The 24,700-nt window shown below is 42.6% G+C and overlaps 1 protein-coding gene across 3 annotated transcripts in view; it reads right to left on the reverse strand.

Annotated features, from left to right (window-relative positions):
• The window catches only part of LOC126457010 (serine/threonine-protein phosphatase 2B catalytic subunit 2-like), an 804,363-nt gene that overhangs the window by 64,814 nt on the left and 714,849 nt on the right, over positions 1–24,700 (reverse strand). For all 3 annotated transcript variants that reach the window (XM_050092980.1, XM_050092981.1, XM_050092979.1), the window contains exons 6-7: positions 4,034–4,173; positions 300–377 (exon numbers count right to left, since the gene is read on the reverse strand). In XM_050092980.1, the coding sequence (XP_049948937.1) occupies positions 300–377; positions 4,034–4,173 (218 nt within the window). The remainder of the gene's footprint in view (positions 1–299; positions 378–4,033; positions 4,174–24,700) is intronic.

A 24,700-nucleotide genomic window follows, 5' to 3' on the forward strand; every position in this document is an offset into this window, starting at 1 on the left:
CATCTTAAATTTGGATGAAACTGTCAGAGCTCACACAGCATTTTGCAACCCCAAACTAAAAAAGCATCACTTAACACTAAATTTTTTATCTCTAGTTAAAATCTTGCACAAATTAAATTTTATCTACAAGGGAAACTGTGCAAAATTTTATTCAGATTGGAGATGATGAGATGGGGACCATTGTTGTGCTTAGTGTGGAATGACCTAATTGCTAATTTTGTCAGGTAAATTATCATTTTTATCTTCAGTATGTAATCACACTAAATTTCTACAATGAAAACAAAAAAGAAGTTACCAACCCGGCATCCTGAGCTTCGTGTGCTCTTATAATAGACAGTAGATTATTGTTCTGGAGGAAATCACAGCATGCAGCATAGCTGAAAAAATAAACAATAATCAATAAGAAGCCTTATACTTCAAGTTTAATTTCTATCATTTAAAAGAATTATCTTCAACTGAACCAATACTGCATGTTCAGTAAAATAAAAAGTTGTAGTTGTAGAGAGACTTTTCAAACTTTTGCATAACAAATTCATTCATTTTTGATTAGGCTTACTGGTAATGCAGTCTCTCACACACAAGGGGCAGGGGGGGGGGGGGGGGAGGGGGGCGACGAGAGAGGCAGGAGGTGAGGGGGACAGGGGGGAGTGTAAAGTCAAAGGTACGTTTAAACACCCTTTTTTTTACTTTTATGGTGTTTATGGTATTTATAAATACTAGTATTGCTCTGAAGCAACAGCAATTTGTTTAGCATCAAATATTTTTTATAATTTTAGCCTTATAGGATGGAAACTGTTAAATGTTAGCAGAAACAAACCAAGGTATCTTATAAATTCTATTTCTTAGATTCTGTGAATGAAGAACAGAAAATTGTGAAGCACAGAACATCAGTTTTATTTTTAAATGTTTCCTTCCTTTAAAGTTACGTTTTTGTGGTGTTACCATGGTTGTCCCATTTCCTGAAGAAATGCAGCCACATACTGCTTCTTGTTCCACATTATGTGTAAGACCATATCATGAAAGCATCAGGAATGTCTGTCTTTTACACTCCCGAGGAGCTGCCAATTATCCCAAACAAATCACTTCCACTGTGTGGAGGTGTTTGGAGCTGCTACAGTCCATAAGCTCCAACAAATGTCACAATTCACCTAAAACATTTGTCTTAACTTCTGCCAAGTTCACAACATTTTTTTGTTTCTGACCCTCTTGCATGCAATTTAGATGGTTTTTGTAATTTAAATTTACTTGTAATTGGAAATAAAGGTAGGTACAAAATCAATCAAGACAAACAATATCATACAACATCAGTGAAGTAACTCAGAAATGCTGAGCTCCAATGTAATGCATACACTGTGACACAATGAAAATTTAAGCCAGCCTGAGAATTGAACCCAAATTTTCATCAGGAATATGCCAGCCCTGTCTCAGTAACTGTGTAAATCACCATCTTGTTGAGGTTACAAATGAAGTCGAAGATGATGATGATGATGATGATGATGAAGAAGAAGAAGAAGAAGAAGAAGAAGAAGAAGAAAAAGAAGAAGAATGGTGTTATTAAGAGAATATTAACTGCAAAGTGTGCAGAAAAATGACTGTTTTAATATTGTTCGTTGTGAGGATCTCTTTAAAATGGCACTTTTTTACTGTTGTTGTACTAGCAGAAATACGCAAGATCAAACCCAGGATCTTGAGGGGAAAGGAAGAGGAGGAGGACGCAACTCTTTGTAGTTTATTTATTCGTATGGTTAGGGGCCCCCCGTTGGGCAGATCGTTCGACGGGTGCCGGTCTTTCAATTTGATGCCACTTTGGCGACCAGAAGTCGATGAAGATGATAGCATGATGATGAGAACAGCACACCACCTAGTCCCTGGGTGAAGAAAATTCCCCAGCCCAGAGGATTAACAATATGTCATGCTGACTATTCTTCCACCTATCTGCCCAGAATGACTGCTTCAATAGATGCCTGGAAGATTTTGTGTGTCTAACATATTCTTATTCAAGATTCCTAAAATACTCCAAAATTCATTTTAAGAAACTGTTCAGAATTTCGACATTTATGCCTTTTCTGTATTTTCTAACTGTCTGTCTGCATGCATATATTTCTTCTTAAACTTTCATAAGGATGACGCTCCAGAATTGAGAGTTTTAATGAGGACAATATTATGGAAATGGAAGAGGATGTAGATGAAGATGAAATGGGAGATATGATACTGTGTGAAGAGTTTGACAGAGCACTGAAAGACCTGAGTCGAATCAAGGCCCTGGGAGTAGACAACATTCCATTAGAACTACTGACAGCCTTGGGAGAGCCAGTCCTGACAAAACTCTACCATCTGGTGAGCAAGATGTATGAGACAGGTGAAATACCCTCAGACTTCAAGAAGAATATAATAATTCCAATCCCAAAGAAATCAGGTGTTGACAGATGTGAAACTAACCGAACTATCAGTTTAATAAGTCACAGCTGCAAAATACTAACGTGAATTCTTTACAAACGAATGGAAAAACTGATAGAAGCCGACCTCGGGGGAGATCAGTTTGGATTCCATAGAAATATTTGAACACATGAGGCAATACTGACCTTACGACTTATCTTAGAAGACAGATTAAGGAAGGGCAAACCTAAGTTTCTAGCATTTGTAGATTTGGAGAAAGCTTTTGACAATGTTGATTGGAATACTCTTTTTCAAATTCTGAAGGTGGCAGGGGTAAAATACAGGGAGTGAAAGGCTATTTACAATTTGTACAGAAAGCAGATGGCAGTTATAAGAGTCGAGGGGTATGATAGGGAAGAAGTGTTTGGGAAGGGAGTGAGACAGGGTTGTAGCCTATCCCCGATGTTATTCAATCTGTATATTGAGCAAGCAATAAAGGAAACAAAAGAAAAGTTTGGAGTAGGTATTAAAATCAATGGAGAAGAAATAAAAACTTTGAGGTTCGCCGATGACATTGTAATTCTGTCAGAGACAGCAAAGGATTTGGAAGAGCATTTGAATGGAATGGACGGTGTCTTGAAAGGAGGGTATAAGATGAACAACAACAAAAGCAAAACGAGGATAATGGAATGTAGTTGAATTAAGTCTGATGATGCTGAGGGAATTAGATTATGAAATGAGACACTTAAAGTAGTAAAGGAGTTTTGCTATTTAGGGAGTAAAATAACTGATGATGGTCGAAGTAGAGAGGATATAAAACGTAGAATGGCAATGGCAAGGAAAGCGTTTCTGAAGAAGAAAAATTTGTTAACATCGAGTATAGATTTAAGTGTCAGGAAGTCGTTTCTGAAATTATTTGTATGGAGTGTAGCCATGTATGGAAGTGAAACATGGACGATAAACAGTTTAGACAAGAAGAGAATAGAAGCTTTCGAAATGTGGTGCTACAGAAGAATGCTGAAGATTAGATGGGTAGATCACATAACTAATGATGAGGTCTTGAATCTAATTGGGGAGAAGAGGAGCTTGTGGCACAACTTGACTAGAAGAAGGGATCGGTTGGTAGGACATGTTCTGAGACATCGAGGGATCACAAATTTAGTATTGGAGGGCAGCGTGGAGGGTAAAAATTGTAGAGGGAGACCAAGAGATGAATACACTAAGCAGATTCAGAAGGATGTAGGCTGCAGTAGGTACTGCAAGATGAAGAAGCTCACACAGGATAGAGTAGCATGGAGAGCTGCATCAAACCAGTCTCAGGACTGAAGTCCACAACAACATCTGTATTGTGCATTAACATGATGCGTCATCTGGTCGGAGTTACTCTGGTTTCCACCAGTAATATGTTTGGAATTAGGTAAGTGGATGCAATGTACGCATGGAGCATAACTGGGTTGTTAACTGGACACGGCATTTTACATTTCTGCTTGTTCTAACAATACTGATCTTTTCTTTTTTAACTGAATGTATTTTAAATGCTTTTGCAATCATTTCATAATAAAACTAATAATAAGAATACATCAAAAATTCTAAAACACATCACAGACACATGATCTTTGAAGTTTCTTCAAACTGAGAAGAAAAATATTTATTTTACCTGTAGAAATATGAGCAGCCTCTGACACTGTTGTGACTGAAATGCTCAGCGTTTTTTTCGCTACCGAAGTCTTCTAGCGGATCTGACCACAGAAGATCACACATGGGGCCAAATGCTGGAGGCTCCTTGAATCGATCCAACTGTAACAGAATAAGAACAGATTAAAAATCATGTGTGTAGAACACTGTCTGACAAATACAAATGATTATATATGCTTTCAGCACTGGAGTACTAATCTCGGCACAAATGGAGTTTTTTCACATAAAAACTTTTTCTACTCTTTTTTGCCTGTTTGTCCAAGTATCCTCACTCCATCCTCAGAAGATATTTCTTTTGAGTACAAAAAATGGATAGTGGACTACAAGAAGACATTCTTTAACATTCAGCCTTCTAAGTCAATGCTACAGTATTATGACAAGAAATTCCATTATTTCTTCTAATGCAACATCTTCCGAGTAATCAGCTCACTGGATGCTTAATTAGTGTAGTCACCTTCTGTACTTTATCTGTTTTGGCTGAACACTGTGTCCAACAACAGCGATTGGCAAAGGAATTTCTGGTGTATTTAAAATTTTCACACTGGTTCTGCTGTCTGTGATCGTAGAAATTTTTGTAAAGCTTGATGTCTTGTTTTCATATGATGGTTGTAACTCATTGTTCCAGTCCCCTAGTTGCCATTTTACGCTAGGAAGGACACCACTTTCCCCAGAAACTGCAGTCTTTACTGCTTGGGTAGGAGGTCAACCCACAAAGAAGCCAGCGCACATGGTCCAGCACTGGCTCCTGGTTGTTAAGGCCGACACAATCTGCTATGATGCAGTACCTATCTTTAACAAATTTTACCATGGCAGACTCTGCACTGTGACTGCTTCCGTGAAGTATATCAAACATGATATATGCAAGCTACTTTCTCAAAACACAAACCACAATGCAATTCTCTAAAGTTGCATATGAACTTCAATTCATTTTACAGCACACACTAAAAAAGTACACATAGTTATGTTTACTTTGTAAGGTACATGGTTATGAAAAGGGTATGTTAACAATTATTCACCATGCTGACATAACTCTCTTCCACTGTTCATACTGACCTCTGTTCCCATTTATTTTATTGTTACACTATTGTGGTCCTGGTATTGAAGTTTGATCCTAATGCCCCCCCTTGTCTTCCTTCTGCAACTGACAGATCAGAGCCATTCCATTAGAAGTTTGCGCCAAACAGGAACAATGAGTAGTGATCTATTTTTTGTGGTCAGAAGGTGTATCTGAGGCTGCAGTTCATCAAAGACTTTTGGCACAAAAACTGTTGTCCCAACAGAGAGCCTATGAACGGATTGCAAAATTCAAAAATGTTCACGCAAGTCTTGCACGTGAGGAAGGAGCCAGATGACCATCCACAGCCACAAATGATTGCAATGTTGAGCATGCATGTGACATGGTTCTGGTAGACAGGCCAGTGACTATTGATGAAGTGGCACATCATCTGCAAATTAGTCTTGGTTCTGTCTACAAAATAATTCACAATGGACTTGGGTTTCATTATCTCTGTGCAACACAGGTCCCAAAACAATTCACAGTGTTGCATAAAAAAATGCAGACTTGGACATCTGCTAAAAGTATCTGGATTGCTATGGCAATGAATGTAGGCAGAATCATCCCTGATGACAAAACATGAATGTACCATTACAAGCCAGATAGTGAATGGCAGAGCAGGGAATGGAAACATGTGCAATTGCCCAGAATGAAAAAGTTCAAAACCAAATCATCTACAGGAAAACTTATGCTTACCATTTATTGGAGTACACAAGGCCAAGAACTGGATCACTACTAGGAGAATAGCACAACAATAAACAGTGCATGTTAGTGAGATGCTTACTGACAGGCTAATATCTGCAATTGTAAGGAAATGCCGAAGACTAATGTCTACAGGTGTTGTGTTGTCACATGACAATATCCCTCCACATACCACTGCTCGCACGGCTGAAACGCCTCGAAAACTCAAGTTTGAAGTAACAGCTCACCATCTGTGTAGGGGCTGTGTGTCTGTGCTGCCTCATCATTTCATCACCACCATCATCCCTCATGGCAATGGCTAGATTGGACTGTGTAGAAAAATTGGACTGTGTAATAATTGGGACTTTGTACGGGCACTCATGACCCCGCAATTGAGTGCCCCACAAACCCGTCATCATCAAAACCATCTGTGAACCCCTGATCTTGTCCATTTTGACTATTTCTTGTTTGCTCCACACAAAGAAGTAATGAGGGGTCATCAGTTCACCTTGTACCAAGAAGTAAAGGACGTGGTGCATGTGTGGCTCGGTGCTCATCTGAAAACCACCTTTTCTGGGGCCATCACGAAACTTGTGCAAAAATGGACTAATTGCACTGAAAAGTTATGGGAATAGCTTGAAAAATTCATGTTAATGTACAGGTTCTATTTGTATTACAATGAAAATTGTACCTACACTGAGGAAAATTTTTTACTTATCCTCTTAAAATGACTGAAGCTCTTTCTCTGATGTCCCTTAAATGAGTTTTTTGACAAAAAGTGTAGAGTTTTGCAAACATACAGGGGAGCTAGAAGGTTTTTGTTATGAGAACTCAGTATGTTCCCGAGTATTCATTCTGAAGATATTCACTCTAAAACAAAATCAATCCAGCACTGAAATCACTCTGTTCAAAGATATTGCATCTGTCATCCTGTAAGTTTGGTAATTCTGCTGGTAATGAGGACACACTCAAGCTGGGCGAGTGGGGAGCTATGATAGGAATTTTTGATCATTGTCCACATCACTACTCATCCACAAGCTTATCAGAACCATGTTTAAGAACTCAAAAGCATCTAGATGGGAGTGATGGGGAACAACACGATGTCAGTAGATACAGCATACACTTTCTGCCTCTAACAGTGGCATGAGACAGTTTTGCAGCAGTCTAGATACAGCAAGAAGTCTTCCTCTTGGCTGTTAGGGAAACCACAGCTAGTTTCTGGCACCTGGTAGAAAGGGATTTTGTCTAACCTAGACATAAGTGTCAGTTCTTTCAATACTCACCTGAAGTTGTTCATGGTTGGAGCTGATTATGATGGCTGAAGAGCTAGTTACATTCCCATCTACGCAGCAGTTTTCCAAATCTTATGGTAAATAACCAGTGATAAGTCCTGGTAGGATATAGCACTTTGCAGAGGGTTGTTATCAATGGCGACAGTAAACATCTGAAAATGTCGGTGTTCAATGTTGGGGAAATGCTTGGAACTGTTGAAATTGAAGGGATGGCTGGAAACCCCTGTCAGTATAGGAGGCAAGCCATGTGCTCTCTGGGGTATAAGTGGTGTTTCCAAGTGTTTAACACTTTCGAAGTCTGTAGTTAGAAATCCTTAGTCACTGACGAACGTACTTTGCTAATATGGAAAACCTACAAGGAAAGTGTTTCTCACGTGTGAGTGTGGAATAATGTGTCATTTTCCAGGAGGATGTTGCAGTTTCATGAGAGTGCTCACACTATCATTATCTATCAGAAATCGGTGTTTAATAAAAGCGACACACTTTGCAAAATCTAACTGACGCCATAAATTACTTTTGCGTCTGTAGCAATTTTTTGTTGTTGTTGTTGTTGTTGTTGTTGTTGTTGTCTTCAGTCCTGAGACTGGTTTGATGCAGCTCTCCATGCTACCCTATCCTGTGCAAGTTTCTTCATCTCCCAGTACCTACTGCAACCTACATCCTTCTGAATCTGCTTAGTGTATTCATCTCTTGGTCTCCCTCTACGATTTTTACCCCCCACGCTGCCCTCCAATGCTAAATTTGTGATCCCTTGATGCCTCAGAACATGTCCTACCAACCGGTTCCTCCTCCTCGTCAAGTTGTGCCACAAACTCCTCTTCTCCCCAATTCTATTCAATACCTCATCATTAGTTATGTGATCTACCCATCTAATCTTCAGCATTCTTCTGTAGCACCACATTTTGAAAGCTTCTATTCTCCTGCTGTCAGAACTATTTATCGTCCATGTTTCACTCCCATACATGGCTACACTCCATACAAATACTTTCAGAAACGACTTCCTGACACTTAAATTTATACTCGATGTTAACAAATTTCTCATCTTCAGAAACGCTTTCCTTGACATTGCCAGTCTACATTTTATATCTTCTCTACTTCGACCATAATCATTTATTTTGCTCCCCAGATAGCAAAACTCCTTTACTATTTTAAGTGTCTCATTTCCTAATCTAATTCCCTCAGCATCACCCGACTTAATGCGACTACATTCCATTACCCTCGTTTTGCTTTTGCTGATGTTCATTATATATCCTCCTTTCAAGACAGTGTCCATTCCGTTCAACTGCTCTTCCAAGTCCTTTGCTGTCTCCGACAGAATTAAAATGTCATCGGCGAACCTCAAAGTTTTTATTTCTTTTCCATGGATTTTAATACCTACTCGGAATTTTTCTTTTGTTTCCTTTACTGCTTGCTCAATTTAAAATGTCTTTTCTGTGTGACTTTTACTTACTGGTTTTCAACTTTGTCTTTACTATGATCATTGGTACTAGTAGCTGGAAACCAGCTGAAAGCGGCAGTGGCCGGATCTTGGAATCTTGCTGAACGCACTTATATTCCTATAGGGCATTAATTATCGATTTCGGAATGGTGACAAGTTAATTCGGACTAAACGGGGCTGGCAACCCTTAATACTGGTTGCAATAGTGTAGCAGTGCAGGTAACTTCTCCTGATCCACTAATAAAGGTTTTCCAGTTAATCTTCGGAGCAATAAATGGTGATATTTGTCTCGTGCGTCAAAAGCGTGTGCATTCCAACCGCGGCCGCGAATGAGACTTTGCTCGATGCAGTCTCTCCGATGACGAAAGAAAGGAACGTTTCACATTGTTACAGATGACGCGAACGAAATGATAACCTTTATACGGCTACAGAAAGAGTGAAACACGGTTTCTACTGTAGTTAGAGGTCAAATGTCTTGAAATACCCTGAATGAAGACACTACCACAGGCGAGGCAACTTACCTCTACAGAAGAATCTTAAATACATTCAGATCATACACATACAGTCTTTTCAATAATAGCAGCAAATAGGCAGGAATGTAGTTGTGGTGCTGTCACAGCAATGATCTCTACCTATATCATCGGGAACTGCTGGATTTTCGTATCGGTATATGAAACACGTCAGAGGTAATTTGTGCCTGGAAAATTTAATGCAAACTTTTGAAGTAACAAATAAAGTTGTATGTTCGCTGGTAAAGCGCCAAGCAAGTCACTTTGATGTGTGGTATAAACTCACTCTGATTCAATATCAGTTCAGTCGCCGAGAAAGGGACAGTTACACATCACAGCCAATTTTATAATGAGCAGATGAATAAACTAACCTCAAATCTTGCAGCTGAAGTTATCTATCTACTAAGTAAATTGGTGAATGATTTTTTTTCTGTTAGGTAGTCTAGACTCTTATCCCCCAGCTCCGCACTCTACGACTGACATGGCTAATCGCAGTGGTAAAAAGCATCCCGCTAATAGTAACTGTGCGACTGCAAGAATTAAAAACCAGATTTGATTACCTCTAACCTACGAAGTCATATTTTGTTTTAATAAACGAATTAATTCTACAATGCCGACATTTGCACAGTTCGTGTTTTTATAGAAAGATTCTGATTTGTGTGAATGCTGTGAACTGACACAGATGACAGAAGGTGTCATTCAGAACAAGTGAAAGGATAAAAAAAAATTAAGGACAGTACTTACATAATTTGTGTACTAGGTTGATAAGCAAGTGAGAAACTAATTGAATGAAGTAGCTCTGTCACTCAACGACTTTCAACGAAGCGGTGTGAAGTAAAGGAACTAAGGTAAAAAAAAAGCGACCCCACTTAAAACGAAATAAATTAATTAAAATAAGAATGAATAAAAATTTAAAGTTAGTTACACACATCGTAGTTTAAAGAACAAGTGTAACTAATACCGTAAAATACTAATGCCGTAAATGCAATAAAATAAATAAAATACTAATTCCGTAAAATAAAGACAATAGTTTACTTTAAATGAAAGCTGCACATTGTTTATTACTTAAAAGTTTCACGACACAACAATTTCCCAGTGCGGCGAAGTTACCACCTCGCTCAGTAGCTTTTGGTATACCGCTGCATACTTCCTCTCTTCTGACCGGACCTTCACAGCAAAATTTGTAAGCCCACTTTGATACAAAATACTTTACCCGATTTAGTTCCAGTAACACTGCTCCTTCACCACTGACATGCAGAAATGAAAAAAGAAAAGATTTACATCTAAGAATGGGGAAATGACACTGAAATTTTGTCACCAGTTTTGTTTACTTACGTTGCTTATATCAACTACTTTTACGCCTGATATATTAGCAGAAACTTTAAATTGGCAGAATGAGATTTTCACTCTGCAGCGGAGTGTGCACTGATATGAAACTTTCTGGCAGATTAAAACTGTGTGCCCGACCGAGACTCGAACTCGGGACCTTTGCCTTTCGCGGGCAAGTGCTCTACCATCTGAGCTACCGAAGCACGACTCACGGCCGGTCCTCACAGCTTTACTTCTGCCAGTATCTCGTCTCCTACCTTCCAAACTTTACAGAAGCTCTCCTGCGAGCAGAACTAGCACTCCTGAAAGAAAGGATACTGCGGAGACATGGCTTAGCCACAGCCTGGGGGATGTTTCCAGAATGAGATTTTCACTCTGCAGCGGAGTGTGCGCTGATATGAAATTTCCTGGCAGATTAAAACTGTGTGCCCGACCGAGACTCGAACTCGGGGCCTTTGCCTTTCGCGGGCAAGTGCTCTACCATGGCAGAAGTAAAGCTGTGAGGACCGGCCGTGAGTCGTGCTTCGGTAGCTCAGATGGCAGAGCACTTGCCCGCGAAAGGCAAAGGTCCCGAGTTCCAGTCTAGGTCGGGCACACAGTTTTAATCTGCCAGGAAGTTTTAAATTGCCAATTCGCGTCGGTGTCAGACTGAAGATTAACCAACTACTTTGATCTTGATTAATGTATATGTTCAACACTATGTTTACCGCTAACTCACATGACCAGCTGACTGAACTGATCGCTTGCTACAACTCACACATTGCAGACGCTTGTTATCTAATCGAGAAACAGTCGTAATAACGCAGACATTTAAAGCAACACATGGTAACACACATTGTTGTGCAAAACTTATGGAGGAAAGTAACTTTCGAGTGATGTGTCACTGCGAAGTAACACAGCTCAATTAAACTTTAACCATACGCAAAAAAAAAAGCTACAGTATAGCAAAGAAGCCAACAAAGAAATAAGCAATGAGACCGACAGAAATTGCACTTTTTATTGAAATATAGTAATTACACTGAAGTCACCACAATTCATAATGGTTCCTCGGACATTACAGAAGGTAGAGCATGGTTCATACTTGGGTGTCTGTGTCTACCACAGACGCCAGTGCATGCTCACCCACGTGATCCCACGCTCACCGCAAGATAGGCAGGGAGTTCTTGCGTTATGGCGTTCCATTCAACGACCAGCACGGTTCACAACAGCTGGCTCGTCGTGGACACAAGTGGACGCGTTGCAATTCGTCTCTCCAACGCTACCTACATGCGCTCGATGGGATTTTAGACGGTGAAGGAGGGAGGCCAGTCCATCCACCAAATATCCTCTCGTTCCGAGAGCTCCTCCACCAGCAATGTTTAATGGGGTGCGAGTTGTTAACCGTAACTGAAGTCAGGGCCGAATGCTCCGCTGGAAAGAGGCACATGGGGAAGTAGCACATGTTCACAGCAACGTTTCCGGTGAAGCTACCGTGCTCAAAGAACTGTAGATCAATATGTCCACGAAATATAAAGCCTTCCCATACCGTAACACCTGGGCCAATAAAACGATAACGTTCGACAATGCTGGATGTACTCTCATAAGACGAGGGGTCAGAACACGCAAGGCACCAAGGGAGATACTAGAGGATCTGAAGTAATTCGACCTCGGATTTCTACATATGAAATGTGGAAGCAATTATGGGAGGTTTTATCGCTACTGTCAGAAGCAAACATCGTGGCGTTTAACGATTCCAGCAACTCTTCGTGCCGCCCCCTTCGTTTGCTGTATAAAGAGATCAGATCAGTACTGCTCTGAACGGCTTCCCCCGTCGGAGGTTCGAGTCCTCCTTCGGGCATGGGTGTGTGTTTCGCCCTTAGTGTAAGTTAGTTTAGGTTATGGTAAGTAGTGTGTAAGCTTAGGGGCCGATGACCTCTGCAGTTTGGTCCCATAAGACCTTCCCACAAATTTCCAAATTACTACTCTGAACCCTAGTTCTGTAGTTATGCCAGTGGATGACGTAAAAGAGCCGTATTTCGTGTACTGGCCACTATTGTCGAGAAATCACTCTCGTTTCGTCAACAGCCATTTACCGCACATTGTGTTTTGTGTCTCAAGTGAGAAAATTTACCAAGATGGGATACTGTTTGCAACAATGGCAGAATGAACACCAGCCAGTCGCAACATAAGGTATGTGCTTAACATGGGAAACTACCAATTGCGCTCAAATAACTGGAGAGTTTCTGCGTCGATATAGTCAATAGCCTTGGTTCGCAGCTATAAACCAACTGTTCTTCCCCTCCATCTTTATGCAGTAACACTGCTATCATCAAGTGGCTCTTGCGATCATTATGCCCCTTGGTATTTATCAGAAGGACAAAAGATTAGTTAACATCGATCTCAATATAGAAGGAGCAGTATATCTCTTGACTGACTGCGTAACGTCAGGGGAGAAAATCGGTCGCGACGCAATGAAAAAATCATATCGAAAATTCTGTAGGGAAAGGTATCTGAACAGGCGTAGGGGGATTAGCACCCCCTCATCCCAATTATAAGTCCAGTAAGCGCATCACTGCACCATATCGCTCGGTTTACCGATCGGAAACGATTACACTGTGATCGTTCACTACGCTCCTGCTCATTCCTAGCGAAAAAAAGTTTGTAACCCGAGATACACGAACTGAAACACTTATTACACAATGTTCTCCCGTTCCTAAGACATACAGGAGTCAAATTTGATACGAGCGGGTCTGTACTGCGTTAATGACTGACATCGCCCTCGTTAGCTATAGTTGTTCTCACAACAAATACAGAGGATGGATAAAAATACGGGAACACCAACCACACTCACATTGCTATGCCTCTCACGGTGTAGGAAAATCATTGGCACTCAAAACGGCTTTTAGTCGTCTCGGAATGGGTAAATACAGGTCCTGTATGTTTTTAACTGAAAATAAAATAGTGGCGAGTTCAGGTAACGACGATGGCGCTGGATATCGACCACGCACCCTTTTCTCCAAACTAGACCACCAAGGCTCAATACTACTCGTATTATTATCTGTTGTCATGGTGAAATGAAATGAACGTATGGCATCGTTGACCGGGAGGCCCCCTCCGGGGAAGTTCGGCCGCCAAGTACAAGTCTTATTTCAGTTGACGCCGGTGATGTGGATAATGAGGACAACACAACACTCAGTCCCCCAGCGGAAAAAATCTCCAACCCGGCCGGGAATCTAACCCGGGCCCGCTTGCACTGAAGGCGAGCACGTTACCATCCAGCTAAGCAGGCAGACTGTTGTCGCGGTGGTCAGGATAGATACACCAATTCATCTTCCTTGGCAGTAATGCGACCCTGCGCAGTAACTACGGGGCCCATAGCACACCACGACATGGCTGCCCACATCATCACCGAATCCCAGCCATGTTTCACTCTTGGGCCGTAAACTCGACCAAAAGGTGAAAACAGTGTGAAACGAGACTCATCTGATCAAATGAACTTTCTTCCACTACTCCACAGTCCAAGTTTCATGGCTGCGGTACCATGTCTTCCTGCTCGCCATGAAATTAGCCACATTATGAAGCGTCTTTCGCGCTGCTTTGGTGTCAACAGGGTTTGCGAGTGTGACACTCAATTCCGCAGTGACTTTTGCAGCTGTCATCCTCTTACTTATCGTCACAGCCCTCTTCAATGACCGTCTGTCACGATCATTCAATACACATTTTCGTCCGCTTTTTGACTTAGTGAATGATTTTTTTCAGCTTTCCCTGTATGCGGTATAAATATCCGATATTGTACCTATTCGAACACCGAACACAGCAGCAACCTTGCGTACAGAAGCATCCATCGACAGTTTGCCCACGATCGAATGAACTGAGCTCCGAGATAACACACTCAACAACACAGAACACTGTTGTGACCACGCCTGACGCTTGCAACGTATAGAGGATATTGCACAGGTGGCACTCGTGGTCAAATACAACTAGCAGGCTTCGCTAGTTGCATTTCTCATGGTGTTCACACATTTTTTCCATCTCCAGTAAATGAATTATACTATCACATTATGAGGACTCACGTTCTGCAGCGAACACTGTCACTTCTTCAAACAGTATGCTTCGTTCACTATAACGAACATGACGCAACGACATTCAAAGAAGACCTGCATGAATTATCGAACACTGTAAGTACCAGTAAGCTCCATTAGAAATAGCACTTTGGGTTCACATGCAGAAATAATCACCGTGGTAGAATTGGCTGACACTAAAACAGCATATACCGTAGAGAGTTGTATAAACTTCCTCGATTACATCACAACTACAACGCCAAAGACCTAACTGAACGACAGTTAACCCCCAACGCTGATACGCAGAATTCGATAGGAGCGCCAGCAAAACCTTCTTCATACCATATGTGTGGTTCACTGACGTGTTTCTTTTTCCACATAGCAATATGACCAAGACTAAAGCAAAATTTGTGCTGAAAATACTATTCGTAACACGTAAGAAGGCGAAGAACAGCTGCAACTTAACGTCAGTTCTGCTGCATCTTTATGCTATTTAAATAGCAGAGAAATAGACTGAAGAACCAAAGAAACTGGTACACTGGCCTAATATCGTGCACGGCCTCCGCGAGCACGCGGAAGTGCCGCAACACGGCAGGGTCCATGGCTTCATGAGGTTGTCTCCGTACCCGTACATGTCCATCTGCTCGGTACAATTTTAAACGAGACTTGCCCGACCAGGCAACATGTTTCCAGTCATCAACAGTGCAATGTCGGTGTTGACGCACCCAGCCAAGGAGTTAACCTTTGTGTTGTGCTGTCATCAATGGTATACAAGTGGACCTTCTGCTCCGAATGCCCATATCGATGATGTTTTGTTGAATGGTTCACACCCTGACATTTGTTGATGGCCCAGCATTGAAATCTGCAGCAATTTGCGGAAGGTTGCGCTTCTGTCACGTTGAACGATTCTCTTCAGTCGTCGTTGGTCCCGTTCTTGTAGGATCTTTTTCCGGCCGCAGCGATGTCGGAGATTTGATGTTTTACCGGATTCTTGAAATGGTAGTACGGGAAAATCCCCACTTCATCGCTACCTCGAAGACGCTGTGTCCCATCTATCGTGCGCAGACTGTAACACCACGTTCAAACTCACTTAAATCTTGATAATCTGCCATTGTAGCAGCAGTAACCGACCTAACAACTGCGCCAGACACTTGTCGTCTTATATAGGCGTTGCCGACCGCATCTCCGTACTCTGCCTGTGTACATATCTCTGTATTTTAATACACATGCCTATAGCAGTTTCTCTAGCGCTTCAATGTAGAACAGTCTTCACACTACCCTTTTAAACTACTGACAAAATAAGCAAAGAACGTGCGAAAATAAAATTTTCTAGCTTTGCTTTCTGTTATAAAGGTGAGAGAACGTTTTTCCTTCCCATATGTACAAATGTAGTAATCCTTTGTAGCACTTCTTTCGTGGCGGCGTTTGTTAAGAGCTAGTAATTAAGTCGCGCGTTCAGGGAGCTCACAGGGTACACTGCATGTACAACTGAAATAAACAAATGCCTTATTAGAAATTACTGCTGCTAGTACATCTTTTTCCTTTAGTGCTGTAAGCAGTAGTGTATGAACAGAGAATGAAGAATCTGAAGGAAAGCTCAGTCTGTATGCGTATTACTCGTTTCAGAATCTCTTGACAGTATCGAGTAACAGAGAAAAAGAAGGCCTTGCCAAAGAGCATAAGAATTATAATCATAAATATTTAATAAAAGCGTGCACACTATACACGCTGGGAACGGACGAAGAACGGTCACATAGCGCAACTTGGTATAGACTGCATGATGTTTCACCAACGTGCTATTCATTATTTTACAAAAGCCCTTAATGCACAATGCAGGAAGTAGTAAGTGCAAACGCTATGTAAGGTTTTTTTTTTTTTGTACTGAACATATGGAATTCTGAAAGGGTACCGAGGAGAATTTGCTGGTCAGTCGTACAACTAAACCTACTTCTCCTCTTTGTCCACCCCAACCCCCCCTTTTCTCCCTCTCCGATATGGTGAGCAGCGTATATTACGGGAAATCTCACTGTCGTCGAAGGCAATGCGCATTATGGGCCATTTAAATGCAAAGCCTTCTGCTCATAGAGTAAGACTACCGTTTCGTGTCCGCCATTCCGCACAGTTTAACGGAGGGCTGTGAGCGGAAATGAGGAGACAATCATGGAGGAAGACGTGCTCAAATTATTAATCGACAGCGATGGCATTAATACTGATGGCTGACTACTATTACTGAAGATACATCTCTGCTGTTTTAATAGTAAAATCGTTTGATGAAGCCCGACGAAGCCCCAAACTACAGTAGAGGAGAAGAGAAGTGTAGGAAGCCTCAGGTCAAGATCTACAATCAGTTAAGAATGCATTAAAATACATTGTTACAGTGTTATGACATGGCAAATGAAAAATGGGATGCCTACAAAAGTGGAACAGAAACATGTTCCAGAATGAGCTTTGAGTACTACTCCGTTGTAATGAAAACATTGTGACAGAAACACACGACACGTGTGATACATGCGATGTCTAATAACTACTTACTCCCGCAGAGCTTAGGAGTCAGCATAAGATCTGTCCGATCATCTTATCTGGCCAACTGCTGCAGTACATCGCTCACAAAGAAATGTACCTGGCAAATAATGTCTTAATTCTACATGAAATTTCACGGTATACAGCATACCTCTTTCTGCCCATCCTCTCCAGACTCTCTCTCTCATTATCCATCCCATCCTGCCCCTTTCTCACTATCCACTCCCTCGTCTATCCAACTCAAACTTCTCCCAAACGCCAATCAGCCATATAGCCCCTGCAAAACAGGTCGATAAAGTAAGCCGATAATGCTGCCAAAAAATACCCGTTGTGCTGGGCAGCCTACATCTCAGGGGCTTGAAAACCGTTTCTTGATCTGAGTAGCAGGCTGCCCTATAAAGCAGGTCGGTAAGACAGACCGAAACTGTTCCTACACAATATGCATGACACGCAGCGCAGTTTGTATGGCAAGGGATGAAAAAGAATTGTTTGCCTGTATATCTACACCTACTGAAGCTAGGAGTTTATAAACCCAACAGTACTGACACTTACGGAGTTTGCTGCTTGTGTTTCAAATCTGGTTGAAATCAGTACAGGGATTTGGGAGGAAATCCCACACATACATACAGTCTGCTATATATATTTCGTACTCCTTATCTTTCACTGTATGTTGTTTAACTACTTTATTAACTCTGTATTCGAAGGTGCAGCAGTTTAGTGGGTAATCGATTTCTTTGTATTTTGCAAATGTTATCTTCGAAACACATGGCAAAAGAGTTATGTGTAAGTAATGTTACCTCACCACAAGACTGGATTTCTTGTTCCCTTGCTTGATTCGCATCTATGTTTTATTAGTTTACTGTTGGATGCTTCAAAACACCATGCATATAACATGACACATTCTTCCTACTTGTGAACACTGGTAGAAGTCACTGAAACAAACTGTAAGAAACCCAAGGCATGTGATCGAGTAGGAATTTTAGCCCCGCTCTTCCCAGTGCTTCAAAAACTGTATCACCTATCGCTTAATAATAATAATAATAGAAACTGTGTTTCACAAAACAAAAAAGAAATTTGGGTAAGTTACCACCTCACTCATTTTTGGCTGGGAAGATTATTATTAAACGACAAATAAAAGGGAGAGCAGTAATGTCGGTGTATAAGCGAGAAATATTTCTCGCCATAAGAAACGCCATCTGAAGCTTAATGTTCTCGTCTCCCGCTGCTGCCCACATTACGCTTTTAGATCCTAGACTGGAGAAAAGTCATTAGCGTCGTTTGCTTAGGAATGGGGAGAGGTAATATTTTAAGGAACAATTCCTCCATCTAGCTGCAATGATTTTCAGTGATCGTGGAATAATTAGATTTTTAATTAAATAAACCTCACATTTAGTGATAATCTCTAGTGGACGAATAGTCATGTGAGGCTGGAATAATGGACTGGTCACTCATAAGAAGGGTAACAGAACGTACATACGATATTTGAGAGCAAAGTCTGACTGGTCTGTCTGCTGCAGCATTCTAGAGGGCGCATTATGCTCCAAGATGAAGACATTCCCATGATCAAATAAATTTCTGTACAAGAACGGTTTCAGGAACCGCCACATGTGTGAAACACAAGACCTCCAACACACACACAAAATATATATATATTAGAAGTAGTACACAAAGGTGAAGAAGCATCTTCCGTCTTCCTGTACTCCCAAGAAGCGTTCGGCACTGTACCAAACTGTTGACTACGGTACGACAGTGTGCAACATCTTCCACGTTAATTTATTATTTCAATTACCTTTAGAAAGTAAAATAACGTCACTGGATTCTTAAAATAATATAAGAACCAACTTACGCAGTACTTCACTTTAGTAAACTTTAAATGTAGATAAATAGACGATACAAACATAATGAACCTTGCAATATCTGATTACAATCTATGATACTGATCATTAAGTGAACAACGTGTGCTAAGATGTGAAAGTACGTTAGCTGACATTAGGCCTCTGTTACCGCAAAATGATGGCCTTTTCATGATTACCAATACGTAATGACAACTGGGTAGACAATCTGCTAAATCTGTTAAGACATGTATTGAGTACCTGAAGCTTACGTTCAGGAAGATGGCTATTCAGCTAATCGCCCAGGCCTTGTCTGTAAGAACTGCCACATACGCGAAATTGGCGGTGCTTACAGCACACCATAAATAATCAAACAGTGTCATTTATGGTCTAGACAGCGACTATCAAATGATGGCACTGAAGATACAGGACAATAATTTAATACATACATAATTTGTGAGATATTGTCAAGCTTCACCTTGCAACGGTGTTCCGCAATAGTAATGTAAAACCGTTTCCCCAAAGAGTAACCACAGAACGGCTGATTGGTTGGATGATTAAAAGGACCAAACTACTAGGTCACCAGTGCCTTTTTCCTCTAACAGACACGTCTACATGACTGTAAATCAGAGATACCCATGGTGCAAAACCTAGGGTCTACGGAGGATCAACGTAGGGGTGATAAGGGGAAAAAAAGGGGGGGGGGGGAGACAAGAGGAAGGTAGGCAGGCAAAGTGCCCCATCTAGCGAGCAGCCGGAAGCCCCTGAAAGCACAGTGCAGTGAGGGGACATACATTCCCCATCCACCGTCACTTACCAGTGATACTCCACATAGAAATTGCTTAGGACAGGCTGGTAACACGGATAGCACAACAGAAGCACAGAAAGACAAAAGATGAACAAGTCTAACAGATCACACGAGCGAGGGGAAGAAGAGTAAAATAGCAGGCAGGGTGAGGGCCAGGCTGGTCGACAGCTTACAAACTGTTCAAGGGGTCGCTGCAGATGAGAACGGACTCACCAGTGCAGGATTGGATATGCTCAAGAGCACAAAAGATGGCTACCAACTACGCTGTGAAAACACTACAGCCATCTGGCAAGGAACCCAGTTCAATGTGTCCCTTGTGAGTATAAGCGAAGCCCAAATGACCAGCAACCATTCAGTCATCAGGATAGACTATTTCTGAACCCTGGGATGCGCCAAGGATGGAGAAAAATTGTTGGCAGAGGGCCTCATGAGGGATCGAGTCTTTCAGAAATTGTGATAGGTCAAGACAAAGCTGTAGCCGAGGGAGGCACCATGGACGTGTAAGTAATTAAGCCTTGAGGAGAGATGGAAGAGGAAAGAACTGGAATTCATAGAGGATGGATCGGACGAGGATTGCGATCATAATCCCTGATCTGGGTCACTATTGTTGGAGATGGATTTCCGTTTTGGAAAGAGAAGGCAGTAGTTCGTATGCTTAGGGGGGCTACGAACGTGAGTAGCATAACAGGCAGCCTGTTGTTGGCACCTGATCCGCAATGGCAGCCTCCACGAGCAAGCTGTCCACAGGCTTAGTTCGAAAGACTCATGTCTCAAGTTGAACCCTGCAGTGGTTTAACGGATCCAGTATTCACAATGCTGAGGACGATGGCGAACTGTATGCCACACTCCCATAATCAAGACGAGATTCTATCAGGGCTTTGTAAAGCTGCAAAAGGTTGATGTCATCTGCATCCCAACTGTTGTTACTCACGAAGCGAAGTGTATTAAGGTGCAGCGAGTACTTTCGCTTAAGCTGGTGAAGATGGGGAAACCGCATCAACTGAGGATGGCTGACTCCACGTAAACCAGAATATCAGTAGTGGAACTGCCTTGGCGACGATCACCCTGGGACAGAGCCAGAAGATCCTGACACTCAAGAAGCCAAGACAGCCCCCAGCTCACCATGTGTTCAAGTAACTTACGGAGAACACTGGCGAGCGAAAACTGTCAACCTCTAGAGGGTGCTTACCCAGTTTCAACACTGGTACAATGAAGCTTTCTCGCCGCTGCAATGGGAACTCGCCCCTGCTCCAGAAGTGGTTAAAATGGCAAGGGTCTGATTCTGACAACCCACCAGTACGTGCTTGATCATTTGCAGTGGATGCAGTCCATCCATGTGGCTGTACCAGGGCAGTGTGCTAGGGCACTGACGAATTCCCACTCGCTGAATGAATCATTATATGACTCCAGGTGGAATGTAGCAAAAGATAATTGCTTTCGCTCCAACTGCTGTTTTAGACATGAAAGGCAGGTTGATACTTCTCGAACGCTGAGGCTCGAGCATAATGCAGAGCAAAACTTTTGGCAAAGGCGCTTCGGTCAGTGTAGACAGTGCCACTCAAGGTAATATGAGGTACACCTGAATGTGTCTGGTATCTGTAGAGATGTGCACAGAGCCACTTAAAGGCAATGAGGTCCTCCATCGATGGGTGCCACTTATGGTATTGGAGAGCCTGCAATTTCTGAAGACCACAAAGGTACAGGCCTGAAGAACAGGGGACCACAAACTCAGCTGCCAAATGAATGGCTGTAGTTGTGTCCTGGACTGCCTCATCTATATCTCCATGTGGCAGGGATCTAACAGCACTCCAGTCAGCACTATTGAGAGCCCGTTAGGCCATGTGTCCAGGAGAGTTATACTGAGGGAGGAACAGGAAAATCGGAAAGTGGTCACTACCCCACAGGTCATTGTGAACTCATGGCAACATGGACGCATGTGCAGAAGACAAGGGTTGAAAATGGAAAGATCAATGGCAGAGAAAGCTCCATGTAACGCAATGAAGAGTGTGGGAGTACCAGTAGTCAAGAGGCAAAGGTCAAATTGTGCCAGTAAGTTTTCGACAACTTTACTGCAGCTAGTGATCGTCGTTCAACTACACTAAAGGTTATAGACGTTGAAATTATCCAAGATTAGGAAAGGTGGGGGAAACTGAGAAACCAATGCAAAAAGTATGTTCTGAGACACTTCACCATTGGAAGACAGGTAAACATTGCACATGGCAATATCCTGAAATGCCCTCACCAGAATGCATTAAGAAGCCCAAGTTCGGAACATAGAATGTCCAGAACATACGTGCACCTTGTCATGGGTAGCACAATTCTTATAATACCTGTGGTATCCACAAAGGGCCAGGGTCCACATTACTGGAAACCAAGTGTGCTGATGGGCAATGCCTAAGGCAGGGGAAGTGTCTTTAAGATGTCATAACGCAGTCAGGTGGTGAAAAAAACAGCTACAGCTCCACTGGAGAATAATGTTGTCGATGTACTGTCGGGCTGTGAAGGGACAGAGGATGGAGGTTATGCCATGGGGTCACCTGCTGCCACTGGTTGGAGGGTTATAGCATCAATACAGACAGGTTCTCGGTTCTGTTGTGTGGTACGAACCAGGACCTTAGGAGCTGCCGGAATCTCCACCGTGGCCACAAAAGTGGAACATGCTGGATCTGGTGACGTGGGGGCCACAGGAATGTCCTCCTTTTTCGAGGACTTTTTCTTTTCCTTCCTCTTCTTAGAGGTTTCGATGATGGTGAGGACTTGACTGAACAGTTTCAGGTAAAGATGATGATCGCAAAGCCCTGCGGCCAGCAGGTCCCCCCCCCCCCCCCCCCCCCCCCCCAGTGGGATAGCTACCATTGCTGGGTTTTGATATATTACCTTATTAAAGGGAAGGAAGCAAAGATGGAAACGCACGAAGATGGAGCATAGACTGCATGGGCGACCTTCCCTGCACGATCCGCACTTCTGGAGGATTTTGAAAACTGACAGCAAGTCAAACCCAACAATGGGGACCTGTGGAAACTAGTTCCAATCATACACCAAGTCGAACCAGGGTCTGCACCAAGAAAACCATACAATGGAGAGGCAGAGAGGGAAAGTGATATTGGAAGTACACTGAAGAGCCAAAGAAACTGGTACACCTGCCTAATATCGTGTAGGGCCCCCGCGAGCACGCAGGAGTGCCGCAACACGACGTGGCATGGACTCGACTAATGTCTGAAGTAGTGTTGGAGCGAATTGACACCATGAATCCTGCACGGCTGTCCATAAATCCGCAAGAGTACGAGGGGGTGGAGATCTCTTCTCTACAGCACGTTGCAAGGCATCCCAGATAAGTTCCATAATGTTCATGTCTGGGGAGTTTGGTGGCCAGCGGAAGTGTTTAAACTCAGAAATACGTTCCTCGAGCCATCTGTAGCAATTCTGGATGTGTCGAGTGTCTCATTGTCCTGCTGGAACTGGCCAAGTCCATCGGAATGCACAATGGACATGAATGGATGCAAGTTATCAGACACGATGCTTACGTTATGTCACCTGTTAGAGTAGTATCTAGACGTATCAGGGGTCCCATATCCCTCCAACTGCACACGCCCCACATAACTATTACAGAGCCTCCACCAGCTTGAACAGTCCCCAACTGACATGCAGGGTCCATGGATTCATGAGGTTGTCTCCATACCCGTACATGTCCATCTGATCTATACAATTTTAAACGAGACTCGCCCGACCAGGCAACATGTTTCCAGTCATCAACAGACCGATGTTGGTGTTGACCGGCCGAGGCGAGGTGAAAAGCTGTGTGTCGTGCAGTCATCAAGGTAACACGAGTGGATATCGATGATGTGTAGTTGAATCGTTCGCACTCTGACACTTGTTGATGGCCCACCTTTTCTGCAGCAATTCTGTCACGTTGAACGATTCTCTTCAGTCGTCGCTGGTCCCGTTCTTGCATGATGTTTCTCTGGCCACAGCGATGTCGGATATTTGATGTTTTACTGGATTCCTGATATTTCAGTACACTCGTGAAATGGTCGTAAGGGGAAATACCCACTTCATGGCTACTTCAGAGATGCTGTGTCCCGTCGCTCATGCGCCGACTATAATGCCACGTTAAATCTCACTTAAATCTTGATAATCTGCCATTGTGGCAGCAATTACCGATCTAACAACTGCGCAAGACACTTGTCTTATATAGGTGTTACCGACCGCAGCGCCGTATTCTGTTTAAGTATCTCTGTATTTGAATATGAATGCCTATACCTGTTTCTTCGCGCTTTACTGTATAAGCTTGCAGCACGTAAAGGAAATAATGCTGCACAGGCTGGGGCTTCGTAGTAGCCAAGCACGTACTCACAGAAGAGTCTCGAGCCCCCTGGGCTGTAACCAAAGAATGACTAGAATGTTACCTGCCGACGAACGTGAAATCTTCGAAAGCCGAGAGTTAGGTATAATTGGACAAGAATTGGCAAAGAAATCGGCCGTGTCGTAGTCAAACGAATCATTCGGCATTTATGACCATTATTCTCTTTAACTCTCTACATAACCCAAGACTAGTTGTTTTTCAAAATATATTAGCGAAAAAAAAGACTGACGTTACGTTCCATGATGTGTCACTGACAAGTAACACAGCTCGATCAAACTTGAACCAGAGATAGAGGGAAAAATATCTGCTGTGCTATAGTACATAGTTAGACGAACCGAAATGACACTTTTATCCATGGTTGGTTAGTGTTGTTTAACGTCCCGTCGACAACGAGGTCATTAGAGACGGAGCGCTTGCTCGGGTTAGGGAAGGATGGGGAAGGAAATCGGCCGTGCCCTTTGAAAGGAGGGAACTTTTATCCAAACGCAATAGTTACACCGACATCACCGCGATTTATGATGGTCCCCTAAACATTACAAAAGGCGGGATATGGTTCAGACTTGGGTCCGTGATCACAACGGACGGCAATACATGGTCGTCACAAGGTTGGTAAGCAGTTCTTGTATGTCGTTCCATTCCTCCAGCAGCGCGGTTGACAAGTGCTGGATGGCCCCTGATGTGTGTCGGATCCCACACGTGCTCGATGGGATTTAAGGCGAGAAATGAGCAGATCAATTGCATAGCCGAGTATCTTCTCATTCCA

This window comes from Schistocerca serialis, chromosome 2 (assembly GCF_023864345.2).
Source record: "Schistocerca serialis cubense isolate TAMUIC-IGC-003099 chromosome 2, iqSchSeri2.2, whole genome shotgun sequence".
Taxonomy (NCBI): Eukaryota; Metazoa; Arthropoda; class Insecta; order Orthoptera; family Acrididae; genus Schistocerca; species Schistocerca serialis.